The sequence below is a fragment of the Solanum stenotomum genome, chromosome 6 (genome assembly GCF_019186545.1).
Source record: "Solanum stenotomum isolate F172 chromosome 6, ASM1918654v1, whole genome shotgun sequence".
NCBI classification, from domain to species: Eukaryota; Viridiplantae; Streptophyta; class Magnoliopsida; order Solanales; family Solanaceae; genus Solanum; species Solanum stenotomum.
In genome coordinates, this window is record NC_064287.1 from 36,783,706 (window position 1) to 36,806,320 (window position 22,615).

General features: G+C 33.0%; 2 protein-coding genes and 1 pseudogene across 2 annotated transcripts in view; 2 read left to right on the forward strand and 1 right to left on the reverse strand.

The window, feature by feature from the left end:
- LOC125869149 (agamous-like MADS-box protein AGL9 homolog) overlaps nucleotides 1-22,615 on the forward strand; it is a 594,250-nt gene that overhangs the window by 53,419 nt on the left and 518,216 nt on the right. The window lies entirely within an intron of this gene.
- LOC125869148 (uncharacterized) lies at nucleotides 8,062-9,178 on the forward strand. The gene is made up of 2 exons (XM_049549707.1): nucleotides 8,062-8,669; nucleotides 8,839-9,178. Exons 1-2 carry the CDS (start codon nucleotides 8,097-8,099, stop codon nucleotides 9,049-9,051), a joined length of 786 nt encoding a protein of 261 aa, XP_049405664.1. The 5' UTR covers nucleotides 8,062-8,096; the 3' UTR covers nucleotides 9,052-9,178.
- On the reverse strand, nucleotides 13,654-16,786 carry LOC125868705 (uncharacterized; annotated as a pseudogene).

Here is a 22,615-nt window from a genome sequence, read left to right on the forward strand (position 1 = left end):
TAGTTGCAAATGCAATTCTACCTTTGTGCTTTTGGCTTGCTCGAGAGAGAGGTTTTAAAACCAAGATTACTGAATTGATGGTCTGTGGGTATTTGGTTGTCATGGGTTCAGCTCGAGAGAGTGAATCCTAAATCTTTTTCCACACATTCAGCTCGAAGAGTGAATGGACTAAAGCGTAGGATGTTCTTAATTGATTACTTATTGGTGTTTGAGAGAAACCAACTTGATTCGGGGTAAATTGTTCGAGAGAAAGTTTATCCCTACTAAAGTCTAGCTTATTCACTCATTTACAGCTATTACTAATAGTTGCAATTACCCATTCGTCTACGTTAGCCTTTAATCCAATCACATCCCAAGAACCCGTCTCAATATTGTTACTTTCGCGTTATTTGTTATTGTTGTAGGTGATAGTTAAAACCAAAACCCCATTTGTTATTTGACATTCGCGTCACCCCTAATTTGAATTATGTTTTTATTCGATAATGTATATTCCTATGATTGACTTGAAAGTATCCGTGCTTTCATATTGATTCTTAAACACGTACCATTCCCTGTGGGATTTGACCCCAACTCATTTATTTGGGTTATATTACTGACTAACGATCATTGACATATAGAATTGGATGAAGTGTCCTAATACGTGAAACCATGTTTTAGAGATTGAAAGTCACTAGGACCAGTTCTTGCCTTAGGCGGACTTTGTGTATAACAACTACTATAATTTTAGCATTCAGATAACCCGCTTGAGGCCATATATGGTGGGTTTTGTCGCTCTCTAGTTGGCTGGTTTTGGTCTACAAAGCCTAGCCCTTGTGGTACATACTTGATTTAGGAGGCTTTGGAGAAGGTGAGAGTGATTCAAGATAGACTTCGGGCAATTCAGATTAGGCATAAGATTTATACGGATCATAGGTGGCTAGATACCTTTGAGGTTTTTAGTTGATGATAGATTTTTCTTCCATGTATCACCCATGAAGGGAGTGATGAGATTGTGGAGGTGGGGCAATCTTATCCCAGGTATATTGGGCCTTTTGAGATCCTTCGGTCAGCTGTAGAGGTTGCTTATGAGTTAGCTTTGTCTCTGATTTTCTCATCTATCCACTAGTCTTTCATGGTTCGATGTTGTGCCGGTATGTTCCTTATGAGTCTCATGTGCTTCAGTATGATGTAGTGGAGTTGGATGACTGTTTGACCTTCATGGAGGCGCCGGTTGCCATTCTAGCCAGAGATGTGCGGCACTTGAACTCGAGATACATTCATGTAGTTAAGTTATGTTGAAGGCATCGTCTAGATAAGGAGGCAATTTAGGAGACCAATCATGATATGTGGGACCAATTTCCTGGGTTGTTCGAGCCTTCAAATATTCTTAACTCTTACTTTCACGGACAAAAGTATTTTTTAGTAGTGGATGTTGTAATGACTTGCAGGTCATTTCTGTGTTAATTCCTCAAGCTCGTTGTTTGAAGCTTTCGTGTAGTGAGTTTTAGTAACAAACAGTTTGGTACCTGGTCATTCGTTTAGTTTTTATGCGAGTTTTAGTGTTTTGGAATTTTGAACCTTGAACAGTCATTTTTTATTAGGAGTTCAGGAAGATGACCTCAGAATCAAATTCTGACGATTTCTTAGCTCCAAAAGGGTCATTTTAGAATAGTAGCATAGTCAGCACCACTCCCGATGCTTTCAGTGCGGGTCTGTGCGATTAGGCATTTTAACATTTAAGTTGAGGCCTGAGTTTGACTTTAGTCAACATTTTGTATGAATAAGCTTGGATGAGAATTTTGTTAGTGCGATTAGCTCCGGGATGTTGAGTTTGGTCTAAATCGACCCTTCGTTTAGGTCTTGAGGCTTTTAGGCTGTTTCTTAGGCCCCTCGTGGATGTTGACAAAGTGTAAAAATGAGTGTCGGCAAGAGGTTTTGCTAAACGGCCAAACTTTGCTTAAGTGGAGTGGAGTTTGACAGGATCGTATCCTCTTGTGGAAAAACTCTCTACATGAGTAGAGGTCCATTGATAGGGGACACTCGCCAAAGCGACCAGCCCTCCACAGGAGATGCTCCACCGAAATGACCCAGGCTTCAGCGAGGAGGTTCCTACATTAAAGTGCACCAACGACTTTAGTATTAAAATCCCAAGTTTCAATTAGATCTTCAGAAATAGTTTGGGGTCCCACCAACATAAACAAAAAATGCTTCCTAACCAAAAACAACATTTCAAACTTTATGGACTTTCGAAACTTTAAATGGAGTTCGTCTCAACAAAAATTGGGTCCAACACCTAAACTGTATTTTATCCATAAGCCTTAAGGTTGCTCAAAATGAGTTTAGAACCCTCGGGAAGCAGACCAAAGATCATTCTAGACCAAACTCAATGTTCTTAAGCTAACAAAACAAGGAAAGTAAAAATATACACAAGATTCCAACTTCGAACTGGTGTCACCAGTACAAGAGCTATTGTAGTATGAGAGTAAGGCTATACAATACATAATTGTCTGAACAAATACAAAATATAGACAATCAAAAATAGAAGGAAAGATTAAGTCTTTGAATACCAAGATCTTATCACAATCATATCATTAAAAGGGCCCTAAATGAGCATAGAATCAGTACAGATGAAACTTATTAGACGATGCATCAAAAAAATATGCATAAATGTAGTATGAATACTAAAACTATAACAATCTGACCTGATTTTTATGAGTAAGACAACAGTAAAGAATTTAGGTGAGAAAACTTTTCGAATAGTGACTTCAATTTTTTTTGGCTAGGCAAGCCCTAGATGGAATCTGGGCTAGGTGAGGTCTAGGGCATCCGAAAATGGTTGGGATTTGATGTTGAAGTTTGGTTGATATTTTATTGTAGTAATGACATTAAGGGTCCATAAGGCTTTCTAGAATCAAATTCGGGTAAATGGAACTCTCGAAATTGATCTTGGCATGGACAGGATATTGGTGGAAAACTATATGCACAGTGGAAGTATACCAGAATCATACAACTTACATGAATAATAGACAACACATGGTTTATGCTATAACAAGTACAATCATGTTAGAGGATATAAACTTTTCTGAAATTTAATTCAAGAATTACCTCTTGAAACGTGAGCAAATACCTTCAAGTGAATCCACAAGCTAGTCGACAAGCTGGAACCTTTAAGCGAATTCACAAACTGGACCACAGTTCTTCGGTCTTCTACAGTGATCCCAAATTTACTTCCGAACTTTCTCAATACTTAGGTGGACAAGTATTTTATAGAACACTTCATGTTTTCAAGTGTTAGAAGAATCCTTATTTATAGAGATTTCTTTCTAGTCTAGGGAGGAGAAGGAATACCATGTCTTTCTTTACAATAGAAAAAGACATGTACATCTCCCTTTCCTTAGAATAGAATAAGTCATGTCCTTAATTCTCCCTTTCTTTAGAATAGAAAAAGTGATATACTTCTCCTTTGCCTTAGAATAGTGAAAGACACATACTTCTCCCTTTCCTTAGAATAGAGAAAGACACATACTTCTCCCTTTTCCCTTTAGAATAGACTGTGAGTTCTAGTTAAATATGGGCACGGTAGGAACCACAAAATTAATTACTGAGACTTCCTATTATGGAAATAATTCCAGATAATTAATTTGAATTATTCTTCCCATAATAAGTTACAAATCATTCCACTAGAAATTCATAATTGCACTACTCTATTTATATTTCGAAATTCCCCATTAAACACATATGTAATTCTCCATGTTAAGATTACTGATATTAATCAATAAATTAAATTACTAACAAACTTAATTCAATGATCAATTTCCTTTAGAGCACTGCTTAACATATTTCATGTGCCGAATTCATAAATCCACTTGCAAGGTTTGACACAATGAAAACTTTAAAGCTTCTCAAAAAGGCATATCATCAATCTCTATATCGAGACATGAATTCCGTCAACTAACTTATTATTTCACCAATATATATTATCATCATTCAGTCTACCAGGTATATTGACCCATCTTAGAATCTCACCTTTTAATATATCAAAACGATAATTAACATATACGGATCATAATAGTTATATTAGGATTAAGAATATAAGTACATTTAATAGTTTAGAGAATATGTTTTTGTCAGTCAGTCTAAAGCAACTATCTCTACTCGGTCCCGTTCAATACATACAAAATGCACTAGTAGAAGAAGTTGGAATTATATCATTCCCATAATCAAGATAAATTACATATAATCTTGTGCTACAATCATACCAATGGCATGTCCAATTCTCATCTTAGATTGTGAACAAAAAAATTTATACTTATAAGAACCGATGATTTAATCCTCTGTGTATTATAAGCTTAAACTCTACACACTAAATCATCTATTATATAAGTAAACAAACACCATAAACGACTATATGATCTATTAAAAATGAATAAATAATTATTCTATAGTAAATACTATATTTAAACACATGGTTAATAGTATATATTCCAACAATATGTCAGGACATCCAGGGAAAGAGTTGTAGCATTGGGCTTGTCACTTGAAATAAAACATCACCTACTTCCATTAGTAGGCAAATTACTTCGACTACACCTAGTGTAACGGCCCTTTAGTTCGACTACGCCTAATGTAACGACCCTTTAGGTCGTTTTCAACACTAGGATTTCTTTATTTCATAAAGGACTCTTTAAATGAAAATATTTGAACTATTTGGTAACTATGATTGTTTAATTGATAGATAACTTTAGAGAATTAATTTAATTGATGATTAGTGGACTAAGTTAATAATTTATTTAACACCCTATGCCACTTAGTCATGAATAAAAGTGAATTAAACTACGTGGAGTTAAATATATGGGTCACAACCGAAGAAAAAAAAAGGGGGAACGTGCTGCTTCTATCGAAAGAGAGAGAAAAGCTCACTTTAATGTAATCAAACCCCTTTTAGGGTAAGTTTTATATTGGGTTGGATGATATTATTAGTAGTATATGTAATGGTGGAAGTTTGAAAAAAATAGTTGTCATCAATTGGTTGGGTTGAACAGAAAGTGTAATTGAATTGAAATTGGTTGTTGATTCGACATGGGTCCCTGGATATGGTGTGACTATTTTGTTTAATGGTTAATTTTATATGATGACTAATTATAATAGATATTCAGTGATATAGGGCGTAGGGATTTGATGTTTGGAGATCGCGGTCTTTCAGTGAATAGTTCGAAATTTGACTTACTATTCTTATTATTGTCACATTATGATTTATGATTTGGTATATTTATATAGGTAAGTAAATGTTAGGTATATTGTATAATATGAATAGTAACAAATTTGTAATGTTTAGAGGAATTGAGATTTAACGTTAGGCTTATAGTTTAACAATATGAGACTTTGCATATTAGTGGACACTAAGATTTATGAATTTAATTATAGATTTGGGTGAGTTTTGGGTCTAGGCAAGACATATAGTAATATGAGTGTTTATGGACTCATTTGCTTATGAACATTGTATATTTGATATATTGGGAATGTTTTGAAACTTTACAAAAGGGAAAGGAAAAATTTTAAAGATTCGTGACACATATTTAGCATTCGAGGTGTGTTAAAACTTTCAGACTTTGTTGAATAAAATTTTTCTAATAAAAGATTAAAAATAGAATAGACAATGGGTGAGGGAGAAAGATGAGAGTCTCGTACCAATGGTGTGATGGGCATTGGTACGAGTATCGGTGTTATAAATGCAAATTTATTATTATAGAATGATGGATTGTAATCAAAGAATGTCAAAGCATAAGAGCATTAGCTGATATATTAATGACTTAGTTTCTTTTGTGTAGTTGTGTTTCTAATTGAACCCACATACTTATGATAGTTGAGGTGATTATATGTCATATCGATAATTGATTGATTGAGGTGTATCATCATCCCCTTTTATTGATAGTATATTATACATATACATTGACATGAGATTGAGTATGTGTAACTGTCTAACACGTGGATATCGATCGTGTTGAGATCGATTTATGATTATAAGTTGGGCACATAGAGATCGTTAATTGTTTAATTTTATGATAGTGTATTGAGATTATCCGCACAAACATGTGAAGATCGTTCGTGTCGGTGTATGGACCTCAGGTGTCTCCCATGAGTCACGAACTTTCAATGTATTTCCAAAAAGTATCCTATATATTCGATTGAGAAAGTACTTGACATTTAAGGCGTATCATTTCATAGTGTTGCATTTGAAAGTCAAGTGTTCAATCTATCTCATAGATGTGAACTTATGAAGGAGTTTAAGGGACAGAGATAACCAAAAATATTAATATCCAATATCGATAGAAACACTAAAAATTAATCGATGTAAAACCAAAGAAAGATGTCCTTTTCAAATGGTAAAGCTTACGTTAGGTAAAATAACTACTTCGTTTAACAAAAAGGACATACTTTTCTTGGTGTGTTTCAAAAAAATGATTTTCTTTTCTAGTTATACTTTAAACTCAGCTTTCTACATGTGTATCACACATTTTTAAGATTTAAGAATATTTTGATACATTTAATATAATTTTAATTTAAAATTACAATATTTAGTTAAAATAGATCATTCTTTTTTAAAAGGAAATTAAAAACAAAAAATATTTTTTGCTATTTAAATCATAGGATACATGAATAGTTTCCTTAAATTTTTTCTATTTAAAATAAAATCTTGTTATGTATTGTAATAAAAAAAAATTCGTATGCTTTCTTCCTTTTGGTTCTAAAATATAAAAGGATGTGCATGCTAGTGAGTAGTGATGTACGGTACTAACTAAGCCTTTTTTTAGAGACTTCCACGTACACCCTTACACACGTAGAAACTATTACACGTGTCAACTGCTAGGATATGAGAAAATCTCACAAAACAAAATTCATCAATTTCCTTGTCTCTCTTGTAAGGTAAAAAAAACATAGTCTGCAATTGCTGGCCCCTCTTCTGCTACTGTGAGTTCAATTTTCCTCTATTTCTCAAAGCATTCAAACTTCCTTTTATTCAAATCCACAACGCTTTACTCTTAATGATTCTTTTTTCTCTAATTAATTATTGCTATGTTTTTTTTTCTTCTTTTGGTTAGAAATGGAATATTTGTTGCGTTTACAATTTTCAACATGTGTCAGTTGGATGGTTTTCGTATTCTGTTTACTTTAATTGAAGTAGAATCTATATCATTATCATAATTAATGGCAGAAAAGAAAGTAACAATATCCATCTTTTTTCTCATATAAAAGATAGTTTAGTTTTTTTTTTTTTTTTTTTTTTTTTTTTTTTTTTTTTTTTTTTTTTTTTTTTTTAGGAAATATCAGTAATCGATTATACTCAAATGCTTGAAAAATGACTTGTATCAAGAAATTTAAAACAAACTAAGCATCATATACAGAATGGAAGTCTCAAATTGGTTTATTCCAACCTGAAGTAATAGAATATGTAGTGTAATCTCAAAACAGAAATGGAAAACAGAATATCACACAATTATGAATTATAATATAAAAGATAGTTTTGAATGATTTGCTGATGCAAAATAATGGAATTTGCTATTGTTTGATGACACAATTCACTCTGGTTTCAGATTCAATTCCCTACACCAAGCACAGGTGTTAAGACATGCAATTTTGTTTAATAACATGAACTACATCAAAAACTCATTTTTAGAAGCAATTAATTACTGCACAATTAGCAGTCTTTTTAAATAATTTTAAAGTATATAGCGACTTGAATCTGATAATAATTAATTAATGTTGATAAAGACATTAACACTCTTTATTAAATGTTCTTCAAACCTATAGCATCCGATAACTATTAACTAAGCTTAGTGAAAGCTTTAGCCCTCTTTGGTAACGTGCATATTTGTTGCCCCTAAGAAAACAACTTCAGAGGAAAAAATAATCTTAGCCCACCATCAGTACAAATTACTTGCCGTTTATTTTTGGATCCCATCAATGCATGTTTATAAGTAAATAGCTAATAGATTAAAGCTACTTGCAATCAACTATACATAGTAATTTTTTTTTAATCACATAAAGATTAAAAGATTTTTATGTTTTGGATTACAGGTAAAAAAAATTAGGAAAATTATAATCTGAAGGCAATTAAAATGTCAGGGGTAACCTTAGCTACGGGTCCAGATGAGACGACATCTTCAGCAAGAAAGCCTGAGCGACAACAAGGTGTAATGGGATCACTTCGAGTAATTGAGCTACAATTAGTAGCTTTCATTATGGTTTTCTCCGCTAGTGGTCTTGTACCATTACTTGATCTAATTTTCCCAGCACTTGCATCCGCATATCTTTTGCTTCTTTCGCGATTTGCGTTTCCATCACTTGGCACAACTACTTCTAGTTCCCACGAAATATTATTTCAGGGCAGTCGGTTTTTCGGTCTTTATATGGTTGCTGGTACTAGTGTTGGATTGTTCTTGCCATTGGCATATGTTTTGGGTGGATTTGCTAGGGGTGATCAACATGCGGTTCGCTCTGCCACTCCTCATTTGTTCTTGCTTTCTTTTCAAATTCTAACTGAGAATATTATAAGTGGATTGTCCCTCTTTTCTCCGCCGATTAGAGCACTTGTTCCCCTGGTTTATACAGTTAGAAGGATCTTTGTCTTGATTGATTGGATACAAGATGTGTGGATCAACAAGACTTTACCCCCAAATGCACAATTCAAGGTACTCCATCTATAATGCCTTGCATATAGGTATCAAATTAACGGATTTGTTCGCGGATGTGTTTTTGGTTTAAAAATTGATTGATTGTATCAAATCTTTTAGAAACTAATTCCATGAAATATTTGTAACTAAAGTACTTTATTATTATTATTATTATTATTGTTTTCAGGATGTGACATGGTACTGGTTTGGGAAGGGACTGGCAGTGGCTAATCTGGCGTATTTTTCGATCAATCTGTTTGGTTTCTTGATTCCGCAATTTCTTCCACGGGCTTTCGAGAGGTACTTCAGGGAGAGGAGTGAGGTTAATTCGAAGTTGGCTGAAGATAAGCACTCACAAGCTATGAACAGAACAAAACACGCAGCCAAGAAGGCAGAGTAATTGGCCAAAATGTATGTCTAGCAGTTTTTTTTTTTATTTCTCTACAATAAGCTGAATGGACTTGTTTTCGTTTTTAGCTGGTTAGCGTAAGAGCGTTTGTCCAGGATCTTACATCGTAGGAACTTAGAAACGCATTTTGTTGTATTTGGATGTGAATTTTTATAGATTCGTTAGAACAATAAATTTTTTATGTAAATCGTGTGAAGTGAGTAATATTTTTTTAATGTGCGTCAAGAAACATCAAATGAGGGGCACATTGTAATGTTTAAAATCAATTCCTTTGAAGTTATCAACAGTAAATCAATTTCGTTGAAGCTATTATCGGTAATTTTTAAACTTTATTTAGTAGTTAACACTCTTCTTAAAGTCATAAATGACTAATTTGAGACAAATATCAATACAGACTAACGATAATATGTCTCGACCTATCAATTCGTAAGACTTAATTCATATAATCTATAAATAGAAAATAAATATAGAATTAATAAGTCATCCATATTCGAAATTTGAAATCTACAAGTTTAAAGAGGAAAAACAAAAGGCACAAACCATGAGAGGAAAGTAATTGCACTGATAAATCCTATAATTTGCAAATTATGTATAACGAAGTATGCATCATATTTTTTTCAGAATTAGATAATACTTATTACATACTTATTTTTGATAAAAGTAGAGACAAAATTTACCAGCAGTGCAAGACATCATATTCATTACTTCACACACCATTATATATATATATATATATATATTCAGCTTAATTTGTGTAATAAAATAATAAATCAAAAAGGTATTTTAATATATGTCACTTGAGAAAATATTTGTTGTTATGATACGGAGACACCATTTAAAATTTGTGAATTTAAAATTAGAACTTGTATGTGTTTACTAGAAGGGAAAATGCATATTACCCCCAAACTATGCCAGAAATCCCAAAAACACACTTATATTATACTAAAGTCCTATTACCTCCCCCCCTCCCCCCAAACTTATTTTATAAATAATTTTCTACCCCTTTTCAACCTACATGGCACTATCTTTTGGGGCCAACGCGTGTTGAGCATTTTTTCAAGCTATCTAGTTGATAGTGCCACGTAGGCCGAAAAGGGATAGAAAATTATTTATAAAATAAGTTCGGGGGTAATAGGACGTTAGTATAGTATAAGTGTGTCTCTGGGATTTCGGGCATAGGTTGGGGGGTATTTATGCATTTTCCCTTACTGTAATTCATTACTTTAGTTATTTATTTGCTTAATAGAAATAAATTTGAAAAAGTGGACAAACACAGTTATCATCTAGCAATAAATACGTGAAGAAAATCAATATTAGATAACCCATAATGGTATATAGAAATATGCCGATTGAATTTCATACTCTAGATTACTGTAAATGCATGTAAATACCTCTAACTCTAGATATTAAATTAACTAAGAGAATTGAAATTTAAAGACAAAAGAAATTTTAAAAATTATCAATAATTGATCAAACAGGATGAATAAACATATTTCTCGACAAAACTTGCTAACAAAGCAAAATAGATGTACATTTATCAATTCAGCCCAAACGTTACATTTATCAATTCAGTCCAACCACCTAAATTTGTTGTCTGATTTATAGATATTTCTTTTATAATAATAACATATCTCGTAAAATTCGTCTAGGGAGTGTAGGGTGTGCAAAGACCTTACATCAATTCAAAAGACCCTCAATTTGAGTCGAGTATAGCAAATTAGAGTAAATATGAAAAAGAAAAATGACGGCCAAGAGAATATAATATAATATAACAACTATTACGAAAACAGTTACAAAACAAAGAAGTGCAATAACTGAAACATCATAAAAACAATTGGTGGTAGAAAGCAAAAGCAAGATAGTACAAGAATAAAAGTACTACTACGACAGACACCACTAAACCCAAACCCTTCGGAAAGCAAGATAACACTCCACTACAATCTTCTACCTTAATCGACGATCTCCATGCTTAAGCATTTTCTGTAATTGATGAAATCAAATTCTTTTTTCTTATTAGCTTTGAAAGGCGAATTAGCTTAGGTATTTGTCAATAATAATTTTACCTCATGCACATGATATTTATAAGCCAAAAATTTGCGTAGAATTCTGTAGAAAGCTCGAAAGTTATGTTGGAGAATGGAGAGACATAGAGTTTGCCTAGAATTCTGTAGAAGCTCAAAAGTTATGTTGGAGAATGGAGGGACATTCTTAAAATGCCTTTTAAAACACATTTTCATTTTTAGTATTTAATATAATATAATATGATATAATTATTATAATTGCTTAGATATTTTATAACATTTTAAATTAAGATAGGGGCAAAATAGTATTTCAACTTTTACTTTTGTGGCTTCCCACTTTTAGTATAATACTAGTTTCACAACACGTGTGTATCGTATAATATGGTATACGATGTTGTAAAATTAAATTAATATTACTAAATTAAACTCTAGTAAATGATTATAATTGAAAGAACATAGAAAAAGTACTTTTAAATGATTAGTATAGATTGTCATAGAATTACTTGCTTTTTGAGATCAAAATGACCAGATATCATGGAAACATTTTCAAATTCACTCAAAGTTAAAATATTGGGAGAAAGTGACATTTCTTTAGTAGTATTTTTTCACATTTCTCGGTTCTTTTTTTTCTTATTTAATAGAAAGCAAATACCTAAATTTTCATGCTATGAACTTCGGCGAACCATATCAACAAATTGAGGATTAATCATTTATGAAAATTTTTAATAATCTCAAATTGTCGCACAAAAGAAATCCCCAAAAATTTATAAGAAGTGAATGGTTGTGATTAATAACCGGAGAAACATGAAGGTTGAAATTGTTATGACTATTTGTAGCAAAATAAGTGTTTTTTAATAAATAAAATATGTAGGTTAACTGAAAGGGTATAAATGTTCTAAAATGATATAAATAATATTGAAGTATGTACGTGATGAAAATCGTAATGGAAAATTATGAGTGTGAATTGATGAATGAGTTTTTACGATTTGTTCACCAACTCTTTCTTATGTGGTACCTCAAATTTCATTGAATTTTGACCTAAATCGAGTGTCGCATATATCATTTGAGATTTTTTAAGAAGAAGAAGAGTAGAAAACTTTAAAAATCATAGATTAAAAGTTAGAGGAAACACCCTCTATTTATAGCTAAGAAATAGTAGTATGAATCAGTGCCTTATTAGAAAAGTCAGAATCTTTCGAAAATTTCACTGCTCATCAGAAAAGTCACAATCCTTTGAAAAATTCACAACTCATCGAAAAAGGCACAACCCTTTGAAAAAGGCACAACCCTTTGGAAAATACACAACCCTTCAAAAAAGTCGCAACACATCGAAAATGTCACAACCCCTCAAAAAAGTCGCAATCCTTCGGAAAAGTCACAACTCTATAATGTGAAAATTTATCTACTTTTAATATAATAAAATTAATTAAATAAATATATTAAATAATTTGAGCATTTTTATTTGGGGATATTATAGTAATTCAACATTGAAGTTTGGAAGTTCATGCTTTTAAGTAGTATAGAAGATAGATAGATAGATAGATGATGTGTAAGGGCGCCACAGCAACAAAAAGGAAGAGCGAGGAACTTCACTTAACTGTTAATTTGCAGCCATACTAAAGATATTCGACTCAAAGTTGGAAGTAACGGGTTGACTTTCGTCATCATTTGCTATACTCGATCCAAGTGTTGATAACAGACTGCGTTGGTTATTTTGTACAATAAATTACAAAAAAATTATAATGATATGTAAGTCTTGAAAGAGGAATAATGTAGAAATTTATTTCCGAATGAGCAAATAAGGGATATCAGATGCTCATATTTCTGCTGCTGGCGATATAAAGATGCAGGATGCTCCAGTAGTATATCAGTATGCTCATGTAGTGGCTCAGGGTGTTCTTGTAGCGGCACAAGATATTCGTATAGCAGCTCGGGTTGCTCCTATAGAACTTAAACAGCCAGTTAACTCAAATGCAATCATTGATACATTTTATAATGATTGTATTTTCTGACAACAATGGTGGAGAGAGTGTCATATGTTCTGAGGATTATGTAGATAGAGATTCTCTCTGCATTCTCCCTTGCGAGCATTTACATCGCCATAATAACATCAGTGGATGGTGGTCAATTGGAGTTAATCAGTGCCCGAAATGTCACCATGATTATTATAGTTTAGGTCTCTAGTATAGATACTATATAAAAACAATTAGTGCATGCAACATGTCTTATTTTAGACTACAACAAGTACATCAAAGTAAATTGTTGATTCCCACTTTATCTGCAGTCATATAGGATTTGTATATATGCAAATCATGGGCATTTTTTAAAATTTATTAAAGACGTGCAAATTATGTGCATTTTAAAGATACGATTTGCACGTTGATTTAAAAATGTCCGTTAGTTAACAAAATAATAAGCAAATAAGAACGATCAAAACAAAATATTTTGAATATGAATTTTTATATATCATGGTTTTTTAATTTTTTGTATATATTTCAAAACTTCCATTCTCAATAATATAATGCTACTTTGACACACAAGTAGACATTATTTCAAAATATTATGTGTATTTTTAATTTTTCTTCTTTCTCATCATTCATTTATAGGCCAAACAGATTATATTTTTGAGTAAAAGTAATGTCATTACAAAGTTCCACACTGTAACAACAACTTCAATTACTTGGCCAAATTGTTTTTTATCATTCTTAGGCATGATGGTGTATATTGATATGCCATAAGTGAGTGCTATTGAAGTGACTGTCAACCACATAGGAATCATCAAATCCCACATAAAAAGCTTTTTTCCGTATGAGCAATTCACTAATCAGCAACAATATTGTGATAAGAGAACCCACAAAGGTTGTAGCTGCAAAACTTATCTCTACTATTAATTAAATAACTTCTTGCAAGATTGTAGGCAATTAGAAAAAATAAAATAACAGGGGAATTAAAGGAGATGGAGATTGAGAAGAAACTCTATGAAGTTGCAGTTGAAGGAGATATAATTACTTTACAAGAACTACTTCAACAAGATGTTTTGATTCTTCATAGACTTACCTTAAATTGTTTTAATGAAACTCTTTTACACATAGCATCAATGCGGGGGCACATTAAGTTAGTGAAATTCATTCTTTCTCGAAATCTCCTACTTCCTGTTGAGTTGGATGTTTGAAAATCATATGCTCTTCATGTTGCTTCTATCAAAGGTTACGTAGAAATTGTTAAGAAGTTGTTAGTAGTGAATCCTAAAATGTGTCTGACTCATGATTCCGAAGGTAGAAATCGTTTACATCTTGCAGTAATCAAAGGCCGAGTTGAGGTTATTAAGGAACTGGTTCAAGCGAGCTATCTTGCAACTTTGCAGACAACTGATCGCGATGAAAATGTTCTACATTTATGTGTGAAGAATAATAATCAATTGGAGACTCTGAATTTGCTGGTGGAAATATATGTGTACAATAGGAAGGAATACAATGGTGATAAGGGATGACAAGCAATCAAAGATGAGAGAGGTCATCTCAAAAAGACCTTCACGAACACTTTATGTGGAGAGCCAATAAGATAGACCCTTATTCCCACTGGGTCTTTCTATATAGAGATATTTTGTGATGAGGCATATGTTCTGATTAGCACATTTTCTATATTTCGAATGTTTAAGTAGGAATGTGCTAATCATGACATGTGTAAGATAGGCCATGTTGTATATGAAGAGGGAAAACTCATGTGAGTTCTTCCTTCTTGTGGTCACTTTTATCACCACATTTGCTCCTTCTTGTGGTAACTTTTATCACCACAATTTCATATTGAACTTTATGATATTTTGGGATCTAAAGTGTCCCTTTTATCATGTAGTCATATAAGATTTGTATATGTGCAAATCATGTGCATTTTTTAAAATTTACTTTAGACGTGCAAATTATATGCATTCTTAAAGATAGGATTTACACATTGATTTAAATGTCAATTAATTAAGAAAATAATAAGCAAATGAGAACAATCTAAACAAAATATTCTAAATATAAATTTTAATATATCATGGTTGTTTATTAAATATTCGTGTATATTCCAAAACTTTTACACTCAATAATATAATGCTACTTTGACACACAAACAAATATTATTCCAAAATATTATGTCCATTTTTAATGTTCCTTCTTTCTCATCATCCATTTATAGGCCAAATGAACTATGTTTTCAAGAAAAAGTAATGTCATTATAGAGCTTCACATTTTAACAACAACTTCAATAACGTGATCATATTTTTCTCAATCATTCTTAAGCGTGATGATGCATATTGATATGCCATAAGTGAGTGCTACTGAGATGATTGTCAACCACATAATAATTATCAAATTCCACATAAAAAACTTTTTTCCCAAAGGGCAATCCACTTATCAGTAAGAGGATTGTGCTACGAGGAGTAACAAAGGTTGTAGTGTTGACACGATAAAGTATCAATACGATTTGGGATGACTATAAGACATTACTGTTTCCACAGATTTTTGTGGTATCTGTAAGGAGTTTACGTGATAATTCACTTCCTCATTATTTTGTCAGACACCTCCTGGAGGTTTCATTCTTGTTTGAAATTTCATAGTTGCGATAAGAGATTCCATCACCATTATTGCATCACTTTTCCTCGAAAGTCAATCATTTGATATGTCTTGATTCAGGACTAAAGCAACTTGAGAATTAGGAAATTTGGAAACATTTTGGATGTTGGATGATGAAATCATGTCCATGTCTTTTAAACCACTACCTTCACGGAGACTGTCTCCAATTTGAAGATCATTCACGTCTCTCTAACTTTGTGTTTCCATTGTCATCTTTTAAGGTGACCTCCATCTTTTTATTCCTTAGTTGATATTAAACCGTCTGCAAGTTGTTAACATGAAACATTAACTCTATTTTAATTTATCAAGCAAAGGTTTTTTTTTTCATATGCTAGCTATCAAGGTTTTTTTTCATATGTTATCTACCAAGCTGCTTGATATTTAAATAGATGAATTATGAGCAAACACTTAAATGGTATTCTCTTTGGAAAAATCAATACATTTAGAGAGGGTGGATTATGACTTGTTTGTTGACTTGATCCAATAAGTTTAACCTCATATGGCCCATCAAATTACTGGATCAAAATAGTGTAATCGATTGGTCGACTTGCAATACAGAAAAAAATAATCAAACATTGATATTTAGCAGCTTCGTTGCACATTAGGTTCGAGATGACGTGAGTTGGGCAGAGTCAAGACTGCCGACTAGGACGTTGTACCTTATTGTAGACAATTTTCTGATTTTATTTGTTATTCATATTATTTTTAGTTATATGGGTTATCATCGACGACGAGGGATGTCAGATGCTCATGTTTTTGTTGCTGGCAATATAGGGATGCAAGATACTCCAGTAGTAGATTAGTATGCTCATGTAGTGGCTTAGGTTGCTCTTGTAGCGGCACATGATGCTCGTATAGCAGCTCGGGTAGCTCCCATAGAAGTTAGACATCCTGCTAACTTAGATGCAATCATTGATACATGTATGATGATTGCATTTTTTTTACCACAATGGTGGACAGTGTGTCGTATGTTTTGAGAATTATGTTGATGGAGATTCTCTCTGCATTCTCCCTTGCGAGCATGTACATCACCATGATAGCATTAGTGGATGGTGGTCCATTGGAGTTATTTAGTGCCCGAAACGTCGCCATGATTATTACAGTTTAGGTCTCTAGTATAGATACTATATAATAACAATTGGTGCATGCAACATGTCTTTTTTAGGCTACAACAACTACAAGTTGATTCTCAAAGTAAATTGTTGATTCCCACTTTATTTGCAGTCATATAGGATTTGTATATGTGCAAATCATGTGCATTTTTTAAAATTTGCTAAAGATGTGCAAATTATGTACATTTTAAAGATACGATTTGCACACTGATTTAAAAATGTTAGTTAATTAATAAAATAATACACAAATGAGAACGATCAAAAGAAAATATTTTGAATATGAATTTTGATATATCATGAATTTTTAAATTTTTGTATATATTCCAAAACTTCCACTCTCAATAATATAATGCTACTTTGACAATAGATATTGTTTATTTTTAATTTTTCTTCTTTCACGTCATCCATTTATAGGCTAAACAGATTGTATTTTTGAGTAAAAGTAATGTCATTACAAAGTTCCACACTGTAACAACAAATTCAATAACTTGACCAAGTTGTTTTTTATCTTTCTTAGGCGTGATGGTGCATATTGATATGCCATAAGTGAGTGCTACAGAAGTGACTGTCAACCACATAAGAATCATCAAATCCCATATAAAAAGTTTTTTTCGTAAGAGCAATCCACTTATCAGCAACAGTATTGTGCTAAGAAAAGCCACAAAGGTTGCAGTTGCAAAACTTATCTCTACTATTAATTAACTAACCTCTTGAAAGGTTGTAGGCGATTAGAACAACAAAAATAAGTGGGGAATTAAGGGAGATGAAGATTGAGAAGAAACTCTATGAAGCTGCAGTTGAAGGAGATGTAATTACTTTACAAGAACTACTTCAATAAGATGTTTTGATTCTTCATAGACTTACCTTAACTTTTTTTAGTGGATCTCCTTTGCACATAGCATCAATGAAGGGACACATTGAGTTTGTGAAATTCATTCCTTCTCGAAATCTCCTGCTTGCTACTGAGTTAGATCTTCGAAAATTATCTGCTCTTCATGTTGCTTCTATCAAAGGTTACGTAGAAATTGTTAAGAAGTTGTTGGTAGTGAATCCTGAAATATGTCTGACTCATGATTGTGAAGGTAGAAATCATTTACATTTTGCAGTAATCAAAGGTCGAGTTGAGGTTATTAAAGAACTTGTTCAAGCGAGCTATCTCGCAGCTCTGCAGACGACTGAACGCGATGAAAATATTCTGCATTTATGTGAAGAATAATAATCAATTGGAGACTTTGAATTTGCTAGTGGAAATATATGTGTATAATAGGAAGAAATACAATGGTGATAAGGGATGACAAGCAATCAGAGATGAGAGAGGGCATCTCAAAAAGACATTCATGAACACTTTTTGTGGAGAGACAACAAGATAGACTCTTACACCCACTGGGTCTTTCTATATAGAGATTTTTTGTGATGGGAAATCTGTTCGGATTAACAATATTCTATATGTCGAATTTTTAAGTAGGAATGTGCTAATCATGACATGTGTACGATAGGCCATGTTTACAATGAAGTGGGAAAACTCATGCTAGTTCTTCCTTCTTGTGGTCACTTTTATCACCACATTTGCAACACATTGTGGTAACTTTTATCACCACAATTTTATAATGAACTTTATGACCTTTTTGGCTCTTATGTTCCCCTTTTATCAAGTAGTCAGATAGGATTTGTAGATGTGCAAATCTTGTGCATTTTTTAAAATTTACTAAAGACGTACAAATTATGTGTATTCTTAAAGATACGATTTACACATTGATTTAAAGGCCAGTTAATTAAGAAAATAATAAGCAAATGAGAACAATCAAAATAAAATATTCTAAATATGAATTTTCATATATAATGATTGTTTATTAAAACTTCATATATATTCCAAAACTTTCACACTCAATAATATAATGCTAGTTTGACACACAAATAAATATTATTCCAAAATATTATGTGCATTTTTAATGTTGCTTCTTTCTCATCATCCATTTAAAGGCCAAACGAACTATATTTTTGAGCAAAGGTAATGTCATTATAGAGCTTCACATTATAACAAAAACTTCAATAACGTGACCAAGTTTTTCTCAATATTTCTTAAGCGTGATGATGTATATTGATATGACATAAGTGAGTGCTACTGAGGTGACAGTCAACCACGTAATAATAATCAAATTCCACATAAAATCTTTTTTCCTAAAGTGCAATCAACTTATCAGTAGGAAAATTGTTCTACGAGGAGCCATAAAGATTCTAGTGTTGACACGATAAAGTATCAATACGATTTTGGATGATTATACGTCCCCCATATTGGGGCTCAATACTACTCTCAAAATATAATACTAGCTCTTATTTTTAAAAACATACATCTTTATGTGGTTTGAGATAATTTCTCAAAACTTAGCTCAAAGTGTATCTTGGAAATCAAAGTTTCTTCTCTTGCTTAATTATGAAGCATTTACTCTGTATTGAAAACTAGCTCAAAGGCTCTTTTGGAAATCTCACTTTCCTTTCTTATTTAAATATGAAAACATTTTAAACTCTTTGGGAATACGTAGTCCCGATACACTCTTTTGAAGAAATGAACTTCAAATATTTTACACTTTACTCAACTCAAAACTCAGGTCTTAAAACAAAGTTAAAACATTTGTAAAAGACTTTTGGAAGACTCTATGAACTTGTCTTGACTTGAGTCTTAACTTATCTTGACTTGACTCTTAACTTCTCTTGACTTGACTTTTAACTTTCCTTGAATTAAATTATGGTTTCAAGGATTGTCATTTGTGATTGGAAAGATCTCATGATGTTTAGGAGTGTTTTTAGATAGTTAAACATGAGAAATGATCAAGAAATCACTGTCTGGAAGCACGTCTGCAACACGGAGATGCATTTATATATTTCGTCGCGAAATAAATTTTGACGCAGAACGGTCCGTGACCACTCCGCGACGCGGAGAAAATTTGGTCAATCCTAAGGAACAGGTCCGTGTCGCGAACCTGGTACCCAGATTTGCCCGACTCGTTCCTTCTTCATTTTCTAACCCCAATTCACCTAAATATGATTTTTTTTCTCAATTCCTCTTTAAATTCAGATACCCATCATATGTAAACAAGAATGTAATCAAACACAACTCTAAAATCGACCTTAAACTCTCAAGAACTCCTCAATCTCATCCCAAATTCAAGAACAAAAGCAATTCAAGAATATAACTCAAGAACATCAAAGTCTCAATCTTTTAGGATAAAAATCATACTGAAATAAACATGTTTGGCGCGTGGGTGAACGAACCCAATGCTGTGTGAACTCACATACCTTGTAGGGATTACCCCTTGACAAAATCCACAATCAAACTTGAACGTCCTTGACGAATCTTGCCTTTTCTCCTTCTTTCTCCTTTTTTCTCCTTTCTCAAAGCCCTAGCATAAATTCCCTATTTTCTAAACTGACTAAATTCTGATTTGACCCCAATTAAACTCCTAAAAATGGATTAAAATAATTGGGAAAGGAAAAGACTAAAATACCCTTCCAAAATCCGGTTTAGACTTTCCTTAATTGAACATCCCAACCTCAAATGGGCATATCTCACTCATGCGAACTCGAAATCACGCAAACTTGGCGGAGTTGGAAAGATTATTCCAAGATATTTCCTACGGTATCTACAAGCACACCTAACTCATTCTGAACTAGGAGTTATAGTCGTTTGAAGTTGACCAAAAACCCAAACTTAACATAACTTAACAAATTTTTAGATTTTTCATTCTTTCAAAAAATAACTCTTTCTAATTCTAGCTCTTTCTAGTTCTTTCAAAAAGTTTGGTGTTACAATATCTCCCCCTTGAGAACATTCGTTCTCAAATGAGATTACTCTTAATAGGCTAAGGATGTAACATCTAACATTCAGTTTAAACACTCAACAATCAAAATGCAAAAACAGCATCCCAACTTATAAATAAATACCAAGAAAAGGATCAGTACCTTGATGTGGAATTGCTCCGGTTACAAAGAGATGTGGATATCTCTTCTTCATATCCTCCTCAGCTTCCCAAGTAGCTTCCTCAACAAATTGGTTCCTCCAAAGAACTTTGACTGATGCTACTTCCTTAGTCCTTAACTTGCAAACTTGACAATCTAGAATCTGAACCGGAATCTCATCATAAGATAAGTTATCCTTGATACCAATATCTTCAGTTGGTATCATAAGTGAAGGATCTCTCATGCATTTCTTCAACATGGAAATGTGAAATACTGGATGAACCGTTGCTAACTCTTGTGGTAGCTCTAACTCATAAGCTATCTTTCCAACCCTTTTTGATATCCAGTAAGGACTAATATACCGTGGGCTAAGTTTTCCCTTCTTACCAAATCTCATAACACCCTTCATGGGTGAAACTTTCAAGTAAACCCAATCATTTACTTCGAACTCTAACTCCCTTCTCCTAACATCAATGTAGGATTTCTGACGACTCTACGCTATTTTCAACATTTCTTGAATCACTTTCACTTTTTCCAAAGCATGATGAACTAAGTCTAGTTGTATCAACCCAGCTTCACCAACTTCAAACCATTCAATAGGAGATATGCATCTTCTCCCATAAAGAGCTTCACAAAGAGCCATCCGGATGCTAGAGTGGTAACTATTGTTGTAAGCAAACTCAGTGAGAGGTAGGTGATCATCCCAATTACCCTTGAAATCAATCACACAATCTACTTTGATGCCTCAAAACACCATCTCCCTCTTGTTCAAAAGCCATCACATTTTGCTTATGAACACTTGTCTTAATTCAAGCAATAAAGGATCTTGGTCTTACTTCTCTTTTACTTCTGACACTAATGATGATTCTGCCCCATTTATCACCACTACTCCTCCTTCTGTGGAATCCATTAGTCAAACACCTAGTCGTGCAAGTCTATGCACCTCTTTTGCTAACTCTTTCTTATCTTCCTCAAAATAGGCGGTACTACCCATAGATAACTTGCTCAAGGCATCAACAACAACATTAGCCTTAGCTAGGTGATAAAGAATACTCATGTCATAATCCTTGAGTAATTCTAACCACCTCCTTTGTCTGAGATTAAACTCTTTTTTACTAAACACATACTGAAGACTCTTGTGATCGGTGAACATATCCACATGAACACCATAAAGATAATGACGTTATATTTTCAAAGCAAATACTACGGCAACCAACTCTAGATCATGTGTTGGGTAATTCTTCTCATGAACCTTCAACTGTGTGAAGGCATAAGCTATAAATTTGCCATTCTGCATTAACAAACAATCCAAACCAACTCTAGACACATCACAATATACAATAAAGCCTTACATGCCTTCTGGTAAGGTCAATACTGGGGCAGTAGTCAACCTCTTTTTCAATTCCTGAAAGCTTTACTCACAAGTTTTAGAACATTAAAACTTCACTGTTTTATGAGTCAACTTGGTCAACGGAGACGAAATACACGAAAACCCCTCTACAAACCTTCTATAATAGCCAGCCAACCCCAAGAAACTCCTAATATCAATTGGAGATGTGGGTCTAGGCCAATTTTGCACTGCCTCAATTTTCTGGGTATCAACTTTAATTCCCTCTCCAAACACAATGTGGCCTAAGAATTCCACAGAATCAAGCCAAAACTCACACTTAGAGAACTTGGCATACAACTCTCAATCCTTCAGAGTTTGGGGAACTATTCTGAGATGACTAGCATGATCTTCTTCATTCCTTGAATAGATTAGTATGCCATCAATGAATATGATACAAACATATTTAAATAAGGCTTGAATACTCTGTTCATAAGGTCCATGAATGTTGCACATTGGTCAAACCAA